General features: G+C 62.1%; 2 protein-coding genes across 10 annotated transcripts in view; one reads left to right on the forward strand and one right to left on the reverse strand.

Moving 5' to 3' along the window:
* The window catches only part of TBCD (tubulin folding cofactor D), a 152590-nt gene extending 149157 nt beyond the window's left edge, over positions 1–3433 (forward strand). The window contains exons 38-39 of one of the 3 annotated variants that reach the window (XM_045984081.1): positions 1398–1482; positions 3304–3433. In XM_045984081.1, the coding sequence (XP_045840037.1) occupies positions 1398–1482; positions 3304–3333 (115 nt within the window). In that variant the 3' untranslated portion in view covers positions 3334–3433. Of the gene's footprint in view, positions 1–1397; positions 1541–3279 lie in introns of those variants that run through there. The other 2 variants (XM_045984082.1, XM_045984080.1) reach the window with 2 other exon arrangements.
* Positions 3434–4050: 617 nt separating this feature from the next.
* Positions 4051–20022, reverse strand: part of B3GNTL1 (UDP-GlcNAc:betaGal beta-1,3-N-acetylglucosaminyltransferase like 1) — a 72108-nt gene continuing 56136 nt past the window's right edge. For 4 of the 7 annotated variants that reach the window (XR_006815860.1, XR_006815859.1, XR_006815863.1 and 1 more), the window contains 8 exons: positions 18011–18106; positions 14249–14373; positions 9024–9159; positions 8860–8928; positions 8453–8527; positions 7297–7477; positions 6960–7062; positions 4051–4186 (listed from right to left, as the gene is read on the reverse strand). Coding sequence is in view for 2 of the 7 variants with exons in the window: in XM_045984085.1 (XP_045840041.1) it covers positions 6982–7062; positions 8453–8527; positions 8860–8928; positions 9024–9159; positions 14249–14373; positions 18011–18106 (582 nt within the window). In the remaining 5 variants the exon portion in view is untranslated. The remainder of the gene's footprint in view (positions 4187–6959; positions 7063–7296; positions 7478–8452; positions 8528–8859; positions 8929–9023; positions 9160–14248; positions 14374–18010; positions 18107–20022) is intronic. The other 3 variants (XM_045984085.1, XM_045984084.1, XR_006815861.1) reach the window with 2 other exon arrangements.

The raw sequence follows: 20022 nt of genomic DNA on the forward strand, positions 1-20022 counted from the left end.
GTCCGTCTCTCGCTGAGCAGTTGCGTCGCGGGCTCTTGGTGCTGACCGGGTCGCGTCGGGAACGCCGAGGAGGGAGCAGCGCCGGAGGTGGTGTGCCCGTTGGGGTTCGCGCTCGCGGCCCGGCCGTGGCCTCCAAGGGAGCAGGAGAGTGTGGAGGGCCTGACGCGGGTGCCTCTCCTGAGGGGGCCCGTGGGCCTTTGCTCGGCCGAGTGGGAAAGCCCCAGTGATGTGTTCAAACCTCAGGAAGGGCGGAGTGGGTGTCCCCGAGAGCCGGTTCTTTCTGGGCCCCCCGGGGCCACTAGCTTCTCCTGAGTCCCTCAGCGCAGAGCTGGGCCCCTGACTTGTCTCTGGTGCGGGGTCTGTCGGCTCTCTGACCCGATGCCCTGGGGCGGCAGGGGTGAGGACGTGTGGGGACGGGACTGGAGGGCACATGGGCAGTGTGGAGAGCAGAGGGGCACAGCCCAGGGTGTTCAATGGGGCACACTGGCTACCAAGTCCCAATAGCACGTGGGGGACCCGCCACAGTCCAGGACTGTGCTCGCTCCCGTGTGCACGTGCGCAGTCACGCGTGCACCCCTGCGAGGTGGCCCTCCCCTCCCCTCCTCACCCACCGTGGAGGGGTCCGGCGGTGACCCCCGGAGGGCCTCGTGCTGCTGGGGCCCGTGCTCGGTCGGGGTCTGCACGCTTGCATCGGCAGGTGCGGACACGCAGGAGGTGTTGATGGGTGTCTCCCCCGCGGGGGCCGAAGGGCAGAAAAGGGCCCTTGGTTTCGGGGCTTCCTCGGGGTTCTTGGGGAGACACTGACCCCGGGGATGAGGGAATTGAGTGAACGTCTTTGAAAACTGCAGATGGTGTGGGTGCCTGAGCAGCTGGGGTCCTGTCCCCCAGGGCCCACCCGCTTCAGTGCCTGTGGAAGGAGTCGTGGTTCTCCCTGCACGGTGCCCCCCACGCGGTCCACGGCACGAACACACAGGGACCCTGTGCTGGCTGCGGCCTGCCACCCTCTCCCCGTGGGGCACACAGGGCTCTCCCCGCATAGCCCGGGCCCTTTTTGCTGCAGGAAACTCCAGGGGAATTGACGATTCATTTTTTGATTCTAAAAGAAAAAGACAGTTTTAATGAAAGTGACACAAAGCTTTCAAAGTCAAGTAGAACTTTAAAAACCCACCAACCCCCCCCCCTTTTCTGAGTCTCAGCATTTCCGGCCAGTCTGGGGCCGCGCCTCCCTAGTTCCCCCAGAAGGGTGCCAGGAGCGGGGGCTTGCCTGGTGCCGTCTGTCCTGGTCTCCCCGGCTTAGATGCTGGGGTTCTGTGCCCCCCACGGCTGGAGCTCATGACAGGCTTCCTGCGAGCCGACCATCCCCGCCGCTGAAGCTGCTCTTGCCTGCTCTTCCCCAGGGACGCGGAGCTCCCACTCGTTAGAGGCCAGCGGAACCGCCTGTGTGACCTCCTCGGCGTGCCCAGACCTCAGCTGGTCCCCAAGGTGAGACCCAGGCGCCCTTCCCGTGTGAGATCCGAGTGCGGCTCCTGAGCCTCCGTCCTGAGCTCGAGTCTGGACCGTTCTGAGTTGCACAGACTGGCGTGTTCCCCCCCGCCTGCGCCTCGTGAGCTTTGCTGGCTCCTCGCCACAGGCTCCTGGGTGCCTTGTCCCCGCCCAGGCGCATATCAGGACAGGCCCTCTGCCCGGTGGGTGGCCCTCAAGCTTGCGCCTCTCACACGAGGTCCTTGGTGCCGCTGTCTGGTTTCCACCATCACTGCCTCCCTGGACACTTGTCTGGGGACTCTGTCACCCTTGGAGTATCTGGGGCTGCCCCATGAGGTGTCCGTCTTCCATGGCATCGGTGTGTGCACGGCGGCTGTGGATTTCGGAGATGGCAGGGCCCCGAGCTGACCGTCCTGGTCCTGCGGGGTTGTCGGGCACGCTCGCAGGGGAGCGGGGTGGACTCGGGCTGTGGGTCCCACCGGCGCTCATACAGCAGCGCACGCTGGGACGGCCGGGCCCGGAGCCAGTCCCTGGTCGTGCCTTACTGGCCGTATCCCCCTGGTCTCGTCCGCGACTGCTTTCGAGCTTTCCCTGAGCGAGAACGTCCATCCAGAAATGAGTGCCGTCCAACTCCATGCACACGGCGGACGAGCACCTGGCTCTGGGGGTCCATGTTCTCCCGCAGGGGCGCGGGCACCGCTGCGGCCTCCATAGCTTCGTCTTGGCCCAGCCTGGGACGTCCCTGCACTGTTCCCCTCTGGGCACGGGGGTCAGGTGCTCCTGGACAGAGGACCCCCGGCCGTGAGCCTGGCGTCCTGCTGGAGAGCTGGCAGGATGTGTGGCCGGCTGCGGTCGTCCAAGCAGACCTCAGCCCTGGTTCTGGCGTCATGACAGGTGAACTGCGGGCTCCTGAGGGTCCCCCGAGGTGGCACCCCAGACTCTCGCCCCCCTGCCAGCTCACACCCACCTCCAGCATCGTGCGCTCTGCTGGGCGCTGGGCTCCGGGCAGAGTCAGCTGGCCATCTCCGCAGGGGTGGGGGGGGCTCGTTCTCAGGCGGAGAAGCCACAGTTGCTCCCCGCCCGCCCCACCCCTCTTCTCCGTGCTGCGCCGCGTTGCCCGGGGTGCCCGAGGGCTTCGGTCTGGGCCACCATCCTGGTGACCTGCCACTTGGGGACACTTTTTGTAAGAAGGCGCTGCACCCTCAAGTCTGCTCCATCCCCTGGGAGCGCAGCCACACTGGATTTCTGGTTGTCCTTTTACACCTTTTTCCTTGTTTACTTACAAGCGGTGACTAGGTCGGGTCGGGTCTGTCTGAATCTACGTTAGTCTCCTCAGTTCTGGGAGCATTTAACGTGCGCTCATGGGTTCCGTTGGGCGCCCGTCCGCCCTGTGCTTCCGATCTGACCTCACGCGTCTCTCGTCTTCGCGTGGACTCAGGCGGGTTTATTCTGCCTCCGGTTCTCCCAGTGGCCTGTCCCCTCGCCGTGTCCTGTCCGTTTTCAGTCTCTCCTCCTCCGGGCACCCGCAGTCAGGCTGTTCCTCTGGGTGGTGTCCCTGCCTCCCCTCCAGAGCTGCCCGGCGTGGTGGCTGTGTCTGCTCCGTGTCGGGTCCGCGGGTGGCTCCGGCTTTCCAGGCGGACGCGCCGTGCCCGCTGCCGTCAGGAAGCCCAACGTGCGGGTGCGTGAAGGTGGGGCAGAGTCCCGGGGACTCGCGGCTGCTACGCCGGTCGTGTTGGCCGCGGGGCCCGGGTGAGGGATCGCCGCTGACGGCCTGACCCTGTGCTGTGTCCCCCGCAGCCCGGCCCCCGCTGAGGTGCCCTGCCCGGCCAGCAGGAAGGAGGAGCGCGATGACCCTCCGCACGAGACGGACGCGGCGCCGAGGGACCTGGGTTCATCACCAGACGATGGCTTTTCCTCACGCGGGTCCTGGGGTGTCGGTGCTTTTGTCTTCACGTCTGCGGGAAGCCCGTCTATAAAATCATGTCCTGAGCGGTCCTGTGTCTCTGTCTGACACCCATGGGGGCGGGTGACCAGGCCCAGGCAGGCCAGAGGAAGCCCCAGCGCTGCCTTCCCTCCTCTGCCCGTTGCCGTGCCCAGCGCATGTGGGCATCGCACCGGGTCGCGGCCCCTCAAAGTTTTGTGCAGCCAAAGAATCCTGCCTGAGACCCCACAGGAGCAGCTCGTGGTCGGGACCTGATGGGGAGGGGAGTGGCGGACCCCCGCCGGGCGGCTGTTCTTGCACGGTGCCAGCTGCCCTGGGGACCCGCGGGGGGATCCACAGCTGATTCGCGTATTTCCCCAAAAAGAGCCTCTTTCCAGCTGCCCAGAGTGGACCTAACCTGAAGGCTAGCGAGGCTGCCGTGCACGGGAGTCGACCACCTCAGGGCCCACGTGGCCACGCCTTGTCTGCTTCTCCCCGGTGGAGGCTCGGGTGCGGCGTTGAGTGTCGCGGGCGGTGAGAGAATCCGGCATCCGAGGCGAGGCCGATGGCTGTGCCGTGGTGGGGGCCACGAACCGTGGGTGGACTGTGTCTGGGCCAGCGAAGGAGCTGCCCTCGTGGGTGTGTGGTGGTGGGGCCGAGGGACCTGGTGGGTCGTGGCCGGCGCGGGGTGCTGCTTCCGTTGTGGGGAGTAGGTTTCCGCTGGGGTAAGTCGCTGACTTGGGGGAGCGCTGACCTTCCCGGGGCTCCACCTGGTCACACCCCCTGCAGGAGAAAGTCTGGCGTTACTTTGTGGATTCAAGCCTTAAAACATGCTTCCCTCCCAGAAACGAGGAGGGAGGTCCCCATTTTATTTTATTTTGCTTTATTTTACCTTAAAGATTTTATTTATTTGACGGAGGCAGGTAGAGAGAGAGATGGGGGAAGCAGTCTCCCCGCTGAGCAGAGAGCCCGATGCGGGACTCGATCCCAGGACCCTGAGATCATGACCTGAGCCGAAGGCAGAGGCTTAACCCACTGAGCCACCCAGGTGCCCCGGAAGGCTCCATTTCAGATGGAAGACCAGCCAGACCCCGCGGCTGGCGGGGGTCACATGCCAGGCCCCAGAGGACGGTGGGTGGGGAGACAGGACCTGCGGCGTCTGGACCTCAGCTGCAGAAGTAGCCAGAGTGTAGCCAAGAGCAGACGCGGACCGTCCTGTGAGCATACCCAGTGCCCGGGGCAACATGCAGTGGGCAGTGTGGCCCCAGAGCACCTTGTGGCCCCAGGAAGGGACAAGCTTGATGAGTTTGAGCAGCAGCTAAAAGACAGTGTGCCTGGGACACACACGGCCACGCTCCAGACACAAAACCGAGCCTCCCGGTGATCCTGAGCGCCCGTGTGTGCTGAGCGGAGGCACGTGGGGAGCTGTCGTCTTGGGGGCAGCAGGGGGTTAGGGCGTAAGGCCCATGTGCAGCTGGGACCCTGGGAGGCCGCGCCCACACTGGCAGCAGAGATGACCCCAGCGAGGGGACAGAATCTCGTCACCATCTCCCCTGCAGCTGGGTGGGGAGAGGAGGGATGGGCAGTTCTTAAAGCTAACCTGGAACACACGATCACATGCCCCCCCCCCCGCCCCCGGCCAGTGGTGCTCCCAGACAGTGGGCAGAAGCGGCCGACAACCTCCCTGGAAGAGGCTGGAAAGACCAAACTCACGTTCCAGAAATGTCACAAAACACAAACGGGGAATCAGTAGCCTTAATAGAAGCAGACCCCAAAACTGAGATGTTGGTAATATCAGCCACAAGTCATTTGTCTTTGGACGACTTAGAAACTTCCCAGAGGAGAATTATCCAGGGAAAAGCTCCCTGGATAGATTTAAACAACGGACTAGACACAAGCTGAGGAAATTACCCAGAAAAATAGAGACCCCAGAAAGAATGGGCCCAGTGTGTACAGAGGTCTCGTGGGGGCTCGTCCCCAGATACCGGAGCCCGCAGACCCACGTGGCTACCGCCCTCCAGCCACAGGGTCTGACGCGGAGCAAGGGAGAGGGGCGGCCACCGGGCAGCGCCGTGGAAACCATCATATCCAGGTGACACAGGCCTCGAATGCACAGCCAGGTGTTCAGCCTTGGGGCTGAGTAATTCTGGGGTTCTTTGGAGGGGGAGGGGCAGATCCAGGCTGAGCAGAGCCCCACATGGGGCTCGATCTCCCCACCCAGAGGTCATGGCCAGTGCTGAAGCCCAGAGTTGGACGCTCACCCGACTGCTCAGGCGCCCTGGGCTGAATCAGTCCTTCCCAACAACCCCCTTCCCACTCGCAGAGCAAACTACCTCCGGATGCTGCTAGATTTGTGGGAGTGGGTTTGCCCCACTCGGAGCCCTTGCTCTGGTGAAGGGAGTGTGGGCGGGGAGGCTGTCCCCGCGGGGCACCTCCGTGTGCTGGAGACAGTGAGCAAGCGGCAGGTACACAACATGAGAAGTGTTCACAGCGAGCAGAACCTGGAAACGTCGAGGGGCCGGGGGTGTTCAGCGTAAACACAAACGCGTTTCCAGAAGACCGAGTGCTGAGCGGGACGCCTGGTCCTCCTGCCTCTCAGCAGCTCCCCTGTGCCTTATACCCGAGCGCAGACCCTGCTGCTCATTCTGACGCTCACGAGCCCACTCGGGAGCCTTGGCCTGCTGGTGCGAGCCCTCACCTGGGGCTCCTGCAGCCACCCCTGCGTCTGGCACGAGTCACTCAAGGCACAGCATATCCGTGGCCTTGTTGCTTGGGTCCTGGGACAGGCAGGGGAGCCCACAATCACCCGCCATCACTTACGGCTGATGGTGTTTGCCCTTGGCGGGTTGAGCAGTGGGGTTCCGGGCCTGGGAGACGCAAGCTGCCAGCACCCACAAGCATGACCCCCGCCCACAACCCCCAGCGGCCGGTCAGGAAAGCGGGCAGTGACCCTGCAGCCAGCAGCCTGAGACAGCCAGGACACCGTCGCTTACTGACGGCTTTCCTGACTCACCCCTTCTGCAACCGAGGACCTGCCGGGCGCAGCCAGCCGTGCCCCTGACCAACCTCGAGACCGGTGCTGGGCCCCCTGCAGCCCCCTCCAGGCCCTCGAGTCTCTGCCATCCTCGTGGGACATCCTCACAGGCCTGCCCCGCGAGCTCACTGCGCACCGCCTCTGTTCTCGGTCTGCGCCCCGGATTTCCACACGTGGGACCAAGTCAGACCCAGGAGCCGTGCCCGGGTTGGCCCCATGTTGACACTCAAACACCCACCACGGCGGGACCAGAGCACCCGGCAGCTGTCGTCCTCGCCGTGCGGGTGTCTGTCAGGAGCGTGAGTGAACGAGCCCTGGCGCGACAGGGGAGGATGGCGGCGCCCCCAGGGGCAGGGGAGCCTCGCACCACTCACACGGTCAGGGACGCGCCCCTGGGGCTGTGGGCTCTCAGCGCTGCCACTTGGTGTGTGTCGACCACGTCCTGGCTCCCAGCACGCTCACCCACACGCCCTGCAGGGAAGGGCCGTGGCCACCCGCCCTGGTGCCCCCAGTCCCATGTACCTGGAGCGGCTGCTGGGGCCCGTCAGCTGAAGTGCAGGAAGTCCTGGCCTTCCCGCAGGTGGAGTGACCTCAGGTTGTCCTCAAACGCACCCCCAGTGAGGTCCTGTGGGAGGGACAGCATGTCTGGCTTGGTCCAGGCCTCTCCCAGCCTGCACTGGGACCCCCCAGAGGTGCTCCCGAGGGAGCTTGGGGCAGAGTCGCCTGTGGCTGCCTGCCAGGTGGTCCACGATGAACTGCTAAGCGGAGAGGGGCGGGGACGTTGTGAAAAGTTGCCCCCAGTGTCCTGCTGGTCACCAGTGGGAAGGAGGTGGGGGGCTGTCTCCCGAGGCCTACACACCTCCCAGCTCGAACTCGGATCCCCGCCGCAGAAGGCAGCCAACACGGGGACGAAGGGCAGGGAATGGCCCCACTGGCAAGTCTCCTTCACCTGGTTCTGGGGCGCACCGGCTTTCCTCTTGGTGCCTCGTCCGGGGCTCCCAGGACACCCAGGCTTCTTTCTGCAGGAGCCTGAACCCGGACTTGAAGAGAGAACAGATCCCTTCCTGCCCCTCACTTGGCTCTGCCCCAGCACGGGGGAGAGCACGGGGACACGCCGCATGGGGACGGCCGCACGGGGACACACTGAGGTCATGATCCCAGGTCCCACGCTGGGCGCCCGGCCGGACTGGGGAGTCTGCTTCTCCCTCTGCCTACTTGTGCAAGCTCTTTCTCGCAAGTAAGATTTTTAAAAGGAAAAGAATCTGTAAAAAGGCAAGTCTCACATGGGAGGAAACACTTGCTACTCCAACCGAGGACGGACTGACCGGAGTGTGCACGGCCAGGATCAGCAAGGCTAGGACCGAGGGCCCCTCCCGGCTGAGCCCTGGTCTGGCCTCAGGAAGGTGCGTGCACGGGGGGCACCTTCGGGGACCCTTCCCGTCGGCTCCGACATCACAGGAATGCCACGGCTCCGCCTACCTTGTTGACCAGGGCCCATGGTCAGGGGGATGGTACTTGGGAGTGAGTGAATGCAGTCGTCCAGCCACAAGGGCCAGCCTGACGTGGGCAAGGAGACTTTGGTCCCCAGTGGGGCCGAGAGCAGCCCGCCCCCTGCACCCGTGACCTCAAGGGAGGTAAAGTCTCAGGACGGCCCTGGAGACGGGACCACGGTGCTCGGTCAGAGGTGCTTCTCAGCCACGCTTCTACCCGCCACAGACCCTCGTCTCGGCCGGAGCCTCTGAGGAGCCCCCGGAATGGGCCTCGAGCCTGGCACTTAGCAAGTTCCCCCCGAAATGCCGCTTTTCCAGAAATGCAGCCCGTTTTGTGAGGGCACCGTGGCAGCCTTTTCTGGCACCCTGGGCGGCCTCCCCTCGTAGCCCACAGCTCGACCCAGGTGGCCCAAACCAAGGGCGTGGACCTCTGGCTGCATGTCAGACGTCCGTGATCCCAACTGGGGGCCTGGAGCAGCCACACGGTCATCGCCGACCCCCGCTGTGGCAGTGGTGGGCACTTACCAGCTTCACACAGATGACGAAGGGGGGCCGGGCAGCTCGGAAATGCAGGATCGGAACACGAGGCTTTGGCCTTTCCTGAGAACAAGAGGTCTTGTGGGCTGGGGTCCATGCTAGTCCCATAGGACGCCCTGCCGTGCCGGACCTGCACGCTGCCAGGGCACCTGGACTGACCCCTCACCCCCACCCAGCTCCGAGGTGCACAGCAGACAGACCTGGGCCAGGCAGGGACACAGGCCATTCTGGGTTCTGAGAGCCCCAGCAGATGGGGCCACCGCTGCTGGCCTGGTGCCCCCCCCCCCCCCGCCCCAGGAGGAAGGCTCTGGGCAGTGGCTGCTCACGTCCGCGCGTCCGCGCTGGGGTGGTGTGGACAACCCTGTGGGATGAGGCTCTTCCTGCGGCCCACACACCTGAGAGTCCTCGTAGCAGTAGAACCCTTTCCCGATCTTCTTCTCGTCCACGTCGCAGAAGGCAACCACCTGGGGGGGCGCACAGGACACCAGCCTCAGGGATGGGAGACGGGGATGGAGCTGCAGGGCGGGATGGAGGAGGTGGGGGGGGGGGGGCGGCCCACCTTGCGTCGTGCCTCAGCGCTCAGGCTGCGGTAGAGCCGGCGGCCCTGCCTGCCCGCGTTCCAGATGGTGACCGCGGCCCAGCGTGGCAGGCCCCGTTCTTCCAGGAAGCGGACACGGAGGGTCCAGATGGTGGTCCTGGCGGGGAAACGGGGCGGGTGAAGCCACCAGGCGGGGCCCCGAGCTACTCCCAGACCTTCCCCCCGCCCCAGCCCCGCCGGGCTCCTGCTCTCCGGAGCTCACAGTGCAGCGGCCAGGTGAGCGAACGATGGGACAAACCAGACAGGGTCGTGCTGCCCCCCCCCCCAGCCCCACGTGGACCCTAGGATGTGCCCTTATCACGTCCACGGACCCAGGCCTTGAAGGACACCAGGTACAGACCCCGGGGAGCCCGATGGGGAGGCAGCCGCCCTGTGTCCAGGGAGCTCGGCTGAGCCGTCGTGTGGAAGCTGGCGGGACCCTCCGTGGGCCCCTCGCTCTGAGCAGGCTGAGCCCGGCCCCTGCGGTGAGTCTCCGCCGTTCCTGTTCCGTGCGGTCCCGCACACAGGCAGGGCCCGGGTCGCAGGCAGGAAAGAATCACTGAAGGGTCTGCAGGGTCGGGGCGCCTGGGAGGCTCAGTCAGCTGAGCGTCTGACTCGGTTTCCGCTCCGGTCACGATCTCAGGGTCCCGCGATGGATCCCCCGTGGGGCCTGCTTCCGGCCTTCTCCCTCCCCCGCACAAGCTCCGGACCGTCCAGCCCACGCCGCTCGCCACCCGCACGGCCACATCCAGGACATGGAAGGAGCTGAAGGACGAAGGACAAAGGACCGGCGACCGTGCGCGAGTCCCGCTCCACGAGGAGGCCGGAGGCTGAGGAAGGGGCAGGGAGCTGCGGGTGAGCTCGCTTCTAATGCTTCCGCCTTCGGGGACGGCCGGTGTCAGCCGTGCGGGGTCCGGCCTGGGGTCCCCACCAGCCAAGGGGGACGCGGGGCCACATGCGGCTCTCGGCAGCGGGTCCCCGTCCGTCCCGTGACGAAGTTCTGTCAGCGTCCCCTCCCGTCCCTTCCAACAGCCCCTGCTCCCCAGCGTGCCTGCGGGGCCGGGGTGGGGCCCGGTCTGGAGACGCCGGTGACCGTGCGCCACGCGGCAGATGAATGGCCACGGAGCCCCCCGCCCGGGAGGGCCGTCGGCCCCGGTGCTGGTCGGTTCTCACTCCCCCGGGAAGAATCCTCCGTCTCACCAGCTCACCTAGTTTCTGTATCGGATTAAAATCTCTGCGCCGTGAGTGGCAAAACCTCACGGGGTAATAACGAGCTTTAACGACAGCCTCAGGCTTGTTGAGAATCAAACGTCTTCAGACTCGCTGCCCAGAAGGCCTCGCTGAAAGCGCTCCCGGCGGGTCTTTCTTGTGTTTAAACCGAGCGCGGTCGGCACGTCACGCTTCTATCCGTCCTCACTCGTCATGGGGCCGCCGTGTCCCCCCGCAGGGGCTGTGGCGAGCAGAGCGGCTTCCCCAAACCCACAGACCAGCCTCTCCAAACGCGCCCCTGCACCCCAGGCCCTGGTGGTGGAGTAAGGAGGGGACGGTGCCGGCCCTGGGGACGGGGGACTCCACCCCAGGCAGGACGGCCGAGAGGCCGCACAGAGCAGCGGTTTTCCGGGACAGAGGCAGGACGCCACCACGGACACAAACAAGGCTTTCAACAGGAAGCGTGTTGTTCGGGGAGCCTGACACACGGCGACGTCCCGGGAACCGGGTGTGGTGACGGACGCCACGGACAGCGCGGGCCTTGGCGGTGGGGCTGGGAGCGGCGGCGGGCATGGGTCAGGCCTCGGGGTCGGGATGCCCCCGTCTCTCCGAAGCAGCGACGGACGTGCCGACCGCGCTCGGTTTAAACACAAGAAAGACCCGCCGGGAGCGCTTTCAGCGAGGCCTTCTGGGCAGCGAGTCTGAAGACGTTTGATTCTCAACAAGCCTGAGGCTGTCGTTAAAGCTCGTTATTACCCCGTGAGGTTTTGCCACTCACGGCGCAGAGATTTTAATCCGATACAGAAACTACATGAGATCACCTCTTTCGTGTTGTGGGTGGCAAAGCCGCACGCGGCCGAAAAGCAAGCGAGCTCTCCACAGAAAAGAGACTGATCTGCAAACAAGATGACGACTTGTGGGGACAAAGCCCAGTTGCCTGTGGCCTGGTGCTTCCGGGACACACAGGCTCCTGCCACACCACAGGCCCCTCCAAGTCCCACAGTGAGATACCCTCAGTTTGTCTTCAGGGAACCTGAGCACCCACAGACAGGAACATTCGTGATGGTGACAGGAGATCCCCGTGGTCCCATGCCTCCCGGGTCTGATTTCTGCCTCGTTCTGATTACCGCCACCGAGCACTCGGCCCAACTTCTATCGGGTGCACCGGCTGAATTCCTCTGCCGACTGGCCGTCCTTGGGAACAGCCGAGACCAGGCCTGGCTGCGGAGAGCTTCCCGTAAGCGGAATCCCGCAGTGCGCACGCCCCTGGGCGCTCCTCAGTCAGCGTTTTGCTGGGACGCGCACCCCTGTTCCTGCCGCAGCAGCCGGCTCCTCCCTCCAGGCCGAGCGCCGGCCGCCGTGACCTCCACGCGCGTCCTGATGGACATCTGGCTGGTGGCCGGTTCTTGGCAAGGCTAACAGCAGCTGAACGAGGTTTCCGCTTCTTTTCCACGAAGCACCTAGACATGGAAATGCTAGGTCACAGGGATGCTAATTTCATTAATAAAAAAAGTGCCAGTTTTCCAGACAGGATGTTCCACGGATGCTCCTGAGAACGGCGTGCGGCCTTTCCGCTAGGTCCGCGCCCTTGCCGCCATCTGGCATGGGCAGATGTTAATTTTAGCCTCCTGGTAGGTGTCCAGCGCGTTCGTTATTTGTAGGTGACGTCTTTGCTGCTGGGGTCTTCACGCGCCTCCCGCTCGCTTCTCCCTCAGACACAGGCTGTGAATGTTCCCGCTCATCTGCCACTCATGTGCCCATGGCGTCTTTCCAGGAACCAGTGTTTTTAATTCTGGTAGAGCTCACTTCATGACTTTGTAAATGCTTAATGATTCTCATGTCCTCGCTCTAAGTTTTTGCTGATCCCGAAACTGTGAAGGTGCTGCCTGCGTCCCTCTAGAAACTTCCGACTCCAGTGGTTTCTAGGCCTACATCCGAGATCCCACCAGAGGAGTGTCTTCCGTATGGCACGAGACCCTTGCTCTTTCCTGCTTCTTTTCCCATGTGAGTATCCGGTAGTTCCGCTTGTTGAAAATACCTTCTTTTTCCATTAAGTGCGTTTGGAGACATTGTTGAAAATCAATCTATTGTACAATTTTCAATGTATTTCTGGATTCTCCGTTCCATGGTCTCTCCTGATTGCTGTTGCGGTTTCCTGGGCCCTGTGAGTCCCCAAAGTTTACTCTTTTTGAGGTTGTTGAGGCCTTTAATTTTGCATGTGAATTTTAGAATCAGGTTACCAATTTCTGCAAAGAAGTTCATTCCACAGCTCGGTCTGGGCAGAACTAACATCAAAGTCACCAAATTCCAACCCATGAAAGGGACGTCCCTCCGTCCCCGTTATGGGTTTTCTTTAATTTCCTTCTGCACTTGCTTGTACTTTCCAGAGGACATACACACCTTCTCACGTTTACCCACAAGTATTTCTTTTTGGTGCCATAATACATGTTTCTTTCTTTTTTTTTTTTTAAGATTTTATTTATTTGACAGAGATCACAAGCAGGCAGAGAGGCAGGCAGAGAGAGTGGGGGAAGCAGCTCCCCGCTGAGCAGAGAGCCTGATGCGGGGCTTGATCCCAAGACCCTGAGATCATGACCTGAGCCGAAGGCAGAGGCTTTAACCCACTGAGCCGCCCAGGCGCCATAATACATGTTTCTTAATTGTGTTTTTTTTCAGTTGTTCGTTGCAAGTGTATAGACTGTGTGCTTTAGTGAATTCCAAATTCTGACGTACCATTTTAATTTCATCAAATTAATTTTTTCTAATTTCCTTTCTGATTTTTTCCTTTGGTTGCTTAATTTCCAAATATTTTGGATTTTTTAAGATGTGTGAATGACTTCTCATTTAATTCCATGCGGTTATAAGACACACCTTGTGTGATTCTAATCATCTGAAGTGGATCCGGAGCTGTTGGTCTTGCAGGTTAAAGGAACGTGTTCTGCAGCCGAGTGTCACGCCTTGCAAGTGCCGGTCGGGCCGAGGGGCTAATTCCAGGCCCCTGCACCTCGCAGGACTCCCTGCCTCTCTCAGTCACTGAGCTGGGCCCCAAACCTCCAGCTGGGATTTGCCTGCTTCTGCCTGGTTGTGTCCATGGGCTTGGAGACCGACGAGACACACAGCACCCATCAGGGACTGCTCTGTCCTCCTGAGACGTGACCTCGACCCCGTGGTGCAGATCACACTTGCACGGAGTCGCGAACCCAGCGGACGGGGAACCCAGCGGACGGGGTCCAGCAAAGCTACCGTGGAGACGTGTGGACTGAACAGTAAATAACCAAAACCAAGTTCTTCAGCTGAAAACAAAGAAGCTGCATTTCAACACACGTGCCAGTGCCCAAGGACCTCCTGAAGCAACCTGGGACCCTGAGATGACGCTGCACGCAACCGTGGAGGGGACGTCAGCTCCTCCAAACGGAGGCTGCCCCACGGGGAACCACAGACTCCTGAGGGGTCACGCCCTCCAACCCCACCCCCGAAAGATGAATGTGCACCCCTCCCCCCGTCCCAGAAGCAAGCAGTGTCCCAACAGCAAGGCACCAAGCGGACACCCTTCCTCCGCGTTGCACACCCGCCGCCCCAGCAGCGCGCCCCAAGTGCACGCCGGCCCCTGGGGACATGCGGGCCGGCAGGGGAGGGACAGAGGGAGCGACAGGCCCCCTCAGTGGGGGCAGAGGGGGCACACTGAGCCAGCAGTAAGCAAGTCAGACGCATGCCTGGCACGCTTCGGGGCTCCCGTCCCCTCCCGGCAGCAGAGAGCGAGACGTCCAAGGAACACCTACGTGTGGGTTCTCTCGCCACAGCAGAGTCCTGGGAGCCCTCGTCCGCAGGCCCCGAGACAGCCCCCCGGCCCCCACGAAGGCCACAGGCGCTGTACGCCTGGCCCGGCCCTGCGCCCAGATTTCCTGCCTCGTGCGAGAGACCTGACCCCGGGGACCGGCGTCGGCAGCCCACGCCCTCAGCGACCCCACACCACGTCCGGAGCCCCGGGGCCCACATACTCGAGGACAGAGTGGGTGGCGGCATCTGGGAGGTAGCGGTAGAGGAGCAGGCTCTGGTCCACGCGGACGACCCCGCCGCCCTTCCTGAGGTGGTCGTAGAAGAACAGCAGGTCCTCGGGCACACCCTGCAGGGCACAAAAGACGCGTCCTCCGTCGCTGGGCTTTTGGACAGGAGACCCACCGTGGCCGACGCTTCCCGCGTGTGCATGACTGTGGCCCGGCCACCGAGCACGTGGAGCTCACGTCAAGGCAGGAGGCCCTGGTGGGAAGAAGCGGGGGCCGGAGGGACGGCCAAAGCCCCCGGTGTCACCGTCGCGTGTGGCCGGCAGCCCGAGGACCAGCCCTCCCCACGGACGGGGTCTCTCTCTGCAGGCCCGAGAACTTTCTTGGGGGTTTCCCTGGCTTGTGAGAACTCAGCCTCCAGCCTCCCGCTAGCCTGGCGGGCGGCCGTGCTCAGCCTCGACCACGGGAGCTGGACGCCGGGCACCGGGTCTGCTCCCTGGACTCTGCTCGATTCTGCAGCGGACGTCAAGGTGCGGAGGGGTCTGGCTGCCGCCCCCCCCTCCCCGGCTGTCCAGGGCACAGCACCAGGGGTGCGACCTCGGCGGAACCGGCAGTGCAGGGGCCTAGTCGCGGACGTCGCCAGGAGACGCGGCTCCAGGCACAGGCTGGTGTCCCGAGCGGCACCACGGGGCAGGGACAAAGCAGACAAACCAGGATGGAAGCCGCGGCCTCACTGTCCCGAAGCCCACAGGACAGAACTCGGGATGGGCAGGCAAGTGGAAAGGAGGAGGTCCCAGAACAGAGAAACTGCGACGGGAGGAAACCTCCGCGAGCCGGTACCTGACAGAGAACACGGACCACCTGGCAACCAACACCGCCCACCGGGAAGTGGGCAAGGGATTTGGACACGTCGTAAAATAAAGAGCCAATCAGCACCCGACAACCCTTCAGCACCCGACGTCATCTGGGAAACACAAACGACCACGGGACGTCTCGGCCACTGCAGGGCCTCTGGGCTGCGCGGGGAGGGGAGGGCAGGCGGCCTCCCATCAGACAGAAAAAGCACATCGGAAAAGCGTCCGCCGCGTGGCCTCTCTGGGCCTCCAGTCCCCCTGGGCAGTGACGAGCCTTCTCCAGGCCTTCCCACCCAGGCCAGCTCAGAACCAACAAGAGCCCTTCTGTTACTCTTCTCTTCGCAGAAGGGCCTCCTGGCGCATTCAGATTCCTGAGCCTGGTGCCAAGGCTGTGACCGCGGCTGGACACGGTCCTGGGCCGTGCCTGTACCCACCTCCAAACCTCAGACTCCCGTCCCCCACCAGCCACCTCTGCTGGTGCCTTTCCTGATTAAAAACCTGTCCACCTTGTACATTCCAGCTCGCCGCTGTCTCCGTGCCCCAGGCCACAGCACACTCGCGGAGTCACCAGTCCGCACCCTGGTGCCCTGCTCCGTCATTCAGCACCTGGACTGCTTCCTGCTGCTGCGGCCACTTGCCCTTCTCTCCACAGAGGAGGAACCACAGGCTCTTAGCCCCGGGTAGACCCTGGCTCTTCACCGAGGCCCAAGGAGAATCACCTGAGGGTCAGTCCCCAACGTCCGGTTCTCCGGGCAGCTGTGCTCCCCCAGGAGCCCGCTCCCCGAACAACTTCAGCTCGACCGGTTTCTCTGGGAATGGCATCAAAGAACGATGGAAACACCTGATGTCCTTCTCTTGATGGGGGGCTCTGCTGACATCTGGGATCTACCTCCTGACGCCCCAGGCCCCCCACCTGCCCCAGCCCCAACACAGATCTAGTCCCGGCCCGACCCCTTCTTCCTGATCCCCAGTCTCTGATTTCTGACCCCTAGTGACTGAAGGATGATCTCTGGTCCCTGATCCCTGGTCCCGTAGCTCTGATTGCTGGTTCCTAGTCTCTAGGTTCCTGGTCCCTGGTCTCTGATCCCTGGTCCTCAATCTAGTCCCTGAACTCTGATTTCGGTCCCTGATCCCTCATCTCTGCTCTCTGGTCGCTGAGCCCCCACACGAAGGGACGCAAGGGCTTTCTTTACCCCCAGGGGCTTCTTCTCCAGGAAGAACTACTTTGAGCTGAAAGTCCTGATGTACTTTGAATTCTGCGACTGCTCAGGGCTGCGAATTAGGGGGTGTCAGATCTTTAGATCCAGGTTTCCCAGGCAATGTCCTGATGACGGTTTCTGGGCTATTTTCTGCAGAAGAACGTGAAAGCACGGATTCATGGTCCAACAAGAACAGTGGCTTTCCGTGGCACCTGCCGGGGCTCCCCCGCACCGGGCTGCCGGCGCACCATCAGGGAGAACTTAGCTGTGCCATCCCTCCGGCCGTGGCGCCTGCTGCCCCTGGTGGACCTGAGGCCCCGGGACTGGGGGCCCGGGGCAGGGTTGTGCCACACGCGCACAAGTTCTCTCCGAGGTATGGATTTGGGGGGAGAAACAGGAGCACAGGGATGGTGCCCAACCACCGTCTGTGACAACGTGACCTGGTCTCCCATCCCGGCAGGGGGTGAGACGGGAAGGCCAGTCAGTACGGGGTGGGGTGACCCACGTGCCTGTGAGGGGTGGCCAGGCCCGGGCCAGGAGGAGCACGGTCGGATGGCGGCACAGGTGCTCCCTGCTCGGGTCAACTCTGGGAATGTGAGGGCTGCTGGTGGGGAGACCGGCTTGGGCCAGGCCCGATTCCCGTCCCGCTGCTGATGCTGCTGGCCGGTCCCCCGGGCGCTCTGGCCGGTCGATGTGTGAGAACGACTCTCCTCCTGGAGGCTGAGTCTGGGCAGCTGTGAGGGACTCGGTCCAGCATGGGGGGCGCGGGCAGTGGAGGCCTCGCCCTCCAAGATGACAGGCAAGGAGGGAGGCTGGGTGGGGTCAGGATGGGGCTGGACTTGGCCCTGAGCTGAGGGTCTACGGGGCCGGCCCTGATGTCGGCAGGAGGGAAGCAGGCTCAGAGCAGAAGGGGCTCACAGCGGGACAGTGGCCAAGGTTCCAAGGCCTGAGTCGCTGCCCCTGCCTCCCAGCCCGGGGTCTCCAGGACCCTGTGGCCCAGACCCTCTGCCGCCTCTGTGCGTCCAGGCTCCCTCCTGCCCCCAGCGCAGCGGCTGGTGGGGGTGGTGGACATGGGGCCGCATCCAAGTCCAACAGCGAAGGCCTGGTGAGCCCTTCACACGCCTGCTCCGCCTCCTCCCACTGCAGAGACCAGACCTCACCTTCTCAAAGCCTCGTTTAAGGGAAGTTTAAGGGAAAATAAACAGACCCTATACTTAACTTTTTAATTGGGTGCAGGAGCGTTAACTGTGAGACTGTTTGCGGGGTGTGGGGTGAGGCCGGAGAGCCCAGGCGAGAGGTCGGGTCCCCATCTCTGCGGCTCACGCTCGAGCTCTGTGAGGGCTGCAGTGGCCCCACAGGTGGGAGAGGATTTGGAGGAAGAGCCCAGCCTCATTTGGACAGAATGCCCGGGGCCACCTGTCCCTCTGCTGCGGTCCCCCGGGGCGGCATGGCTGACAGCTTTACACCAGGACGGGGGGGCCTGGGGCCGCCTGCAGCCCTCATGCAGAAATCCCCAGACGCTCTCGGGGAAGCTCAGCCCAGCCAGCTGCGGGAGGGCTGGACAAGCCTTTACAGATGTTTCTGAGGCCCTGGGTCCCCGGAGGGAGCACAGTAGCCAGGTGAGTAGGGCTGGGGGACTGACTCCCAGGGGATGACGGCACGTCCCCTGACCCCAGAGGAGGGGAGCCACGAGGGCCCACACTTACCTGCCCGCCTTCATCAAATGGGCCCACGTGGGAAAACCATGCTCGAGAGCAGAACCAGGTGGGCATAATCACAGTCGGGCCATTGGAGGTAAACACCTAGAAGCAAAGACCAGAAAATAACAGCTCGTCACAAGCAACGTACAATTTATTTTCCACAAAATGTAATTCAGAAAGTGACAAAAGAACTTCCTCTTCTCTGTAGGGACGTTCAAGGGACTTTGCAGCCAGACCCAGCACACGGGGACGCGGAGGAGGGGCCAGAAGAACCGGAGGCTCCACCGGGTCCGGGTCCTGATCCTGGGCGAGCGCTCGCCGACCGGGGTCGAGGAGGAGGCCCCCTGCTTTGGAGGGACGGTCAAGTTTCACATGAACACAAACGTAAACATGTTGCTTTTAGTTGTGGCAAGAAAGAACTGCCATGTTCAGGCGAAACGGAGGGGATCCTCCAAAGACACGAACATCGAAAACTGACTGAAGCAGCAGCAGAAGCGATGGCCAGACCCACGAGAGGCTGGGAGAGCACTTGGAACAGAAACACAAAGCCCACGACATAGGTCCGGAGGGTCAGCGAGCTCCGCCCCACGCTGCACGAGTTGACACCCGCCCGTCGCAGTCTTCCGCAAACGCAGATGGCGGCAGGGAGCCCTTCCTGACTCATTCCGTGTGACCAGCTCTGCCCGGGTCCAAAGCCCGTCCGAAGTACCACAGAACTGCGGCAGGACCCCTAGGAATACAGCTGCAAAAATCTTCAACGAGGAACCAGCGAACGGAGTCCGTTCTACAGCACGACCACGTGGAGTTTACCCGGACGGCAAGGCTGGTTGACACACAACGACACAGGCCATGTGACGCGTCACATTCCTAGACAAAGGATGAAACCACACGACCATCTCGACAGATGCAGAAAAAGCATTTGACAAAACTCAGCGCCTTTTCATGACAGGACTCGTCCACCTGGGACTAGACAGGCCCCTCGCGACCTGTTAAAGGGCATCTGCAAAGCCCCACCGCTGGTGCCGTACGAAAATGCTGAAACACTAAACGCGTTTCCCCGAAGATCAGGGATAAGACAAGACTCTGTGCTCTCGCCACGTCTAGTTGACAGTGTGCTACAAGTTCTAGGCAAAACACTTAGGAAATGAGAAAAATAAAAGGCATTTTATAATACTTTGGGAATGAAGAAGTGAAATGGTCTCAATTTGCAGACGACACAGTCCTGTGAGTGTAAAACCCAAAGGCGTACGAACACACACACACACACCCCTGAACTGACAAGTGAGTTCAGCAAAGGTCCTGGACATGAGACGTACAAAACTCAACTGTATTTCTATATACTCGTAATGAGCAATCCAAAAACAAAATTAAGAAAACACTGATTCACAACAGCACAAAAAAGACACTCAGAAATAAACGTAACAAGGCTTGTACAAGACTTTACACTGAAGATCATGAAAAGATTTTTAAAAGATTAAAAGATTTTTAAAAAGATTATTTATTTATTTGGCAGACAGAGATCACAATTAGGCAGAGAGAGGAGGAAGCAGGCTCCCTGCTAAGCAGAGAGCCCGATGCGGGACTCGATCCCAGGACCCTGAGATCATGACCTGAGCCGAAGGCAGAGGCTCAACCTGCTAAGCCCCCCAGGCGCCCCATGAAACATCTTTGAAACAAAAACCTAAATAAATGGAAGGACATCCCATTTTCATGGGCCAAAAGAGTAAATATTAAGATGTCAACATTTTCCAATTCATCTACAAAATAAACGTAATTCCTAACACAATCCCAGCTGTTTGTTGTTGTTGCAGAAAATGATAAAGTGTGGGCGGCGGCTGTGCCCGGAGCGGCCGCCCCCTGCGCCAAGTAGGGTCGCCCCGTCCGTGGGAGCCAGGCTTCCTGCGTGAGCGGCATCGGGTTGTGCCGGCCCCCTGAGGCCAGAGGGTGGAGAGGGAGCTCCGTCTCCCTGATGAAAACAAAGGGCGGCAGGAAGGCGTCACAGGGCAATGGGCCTGGCT

Source organism: Meles meles, chromosome 18 (genome assembly GCF_922984935.1).
Source record: "Meles meles chromosome 18, mMelMel3.1 paternal haplotype, whole genome shotgun sequence".
In the NCBI taxonomy this organism is placed as follows: Eukaryota; Metazoa; Chordata; class Mammalia; order Carnivora; family Mustelidae; genus Meles; species Meles meles.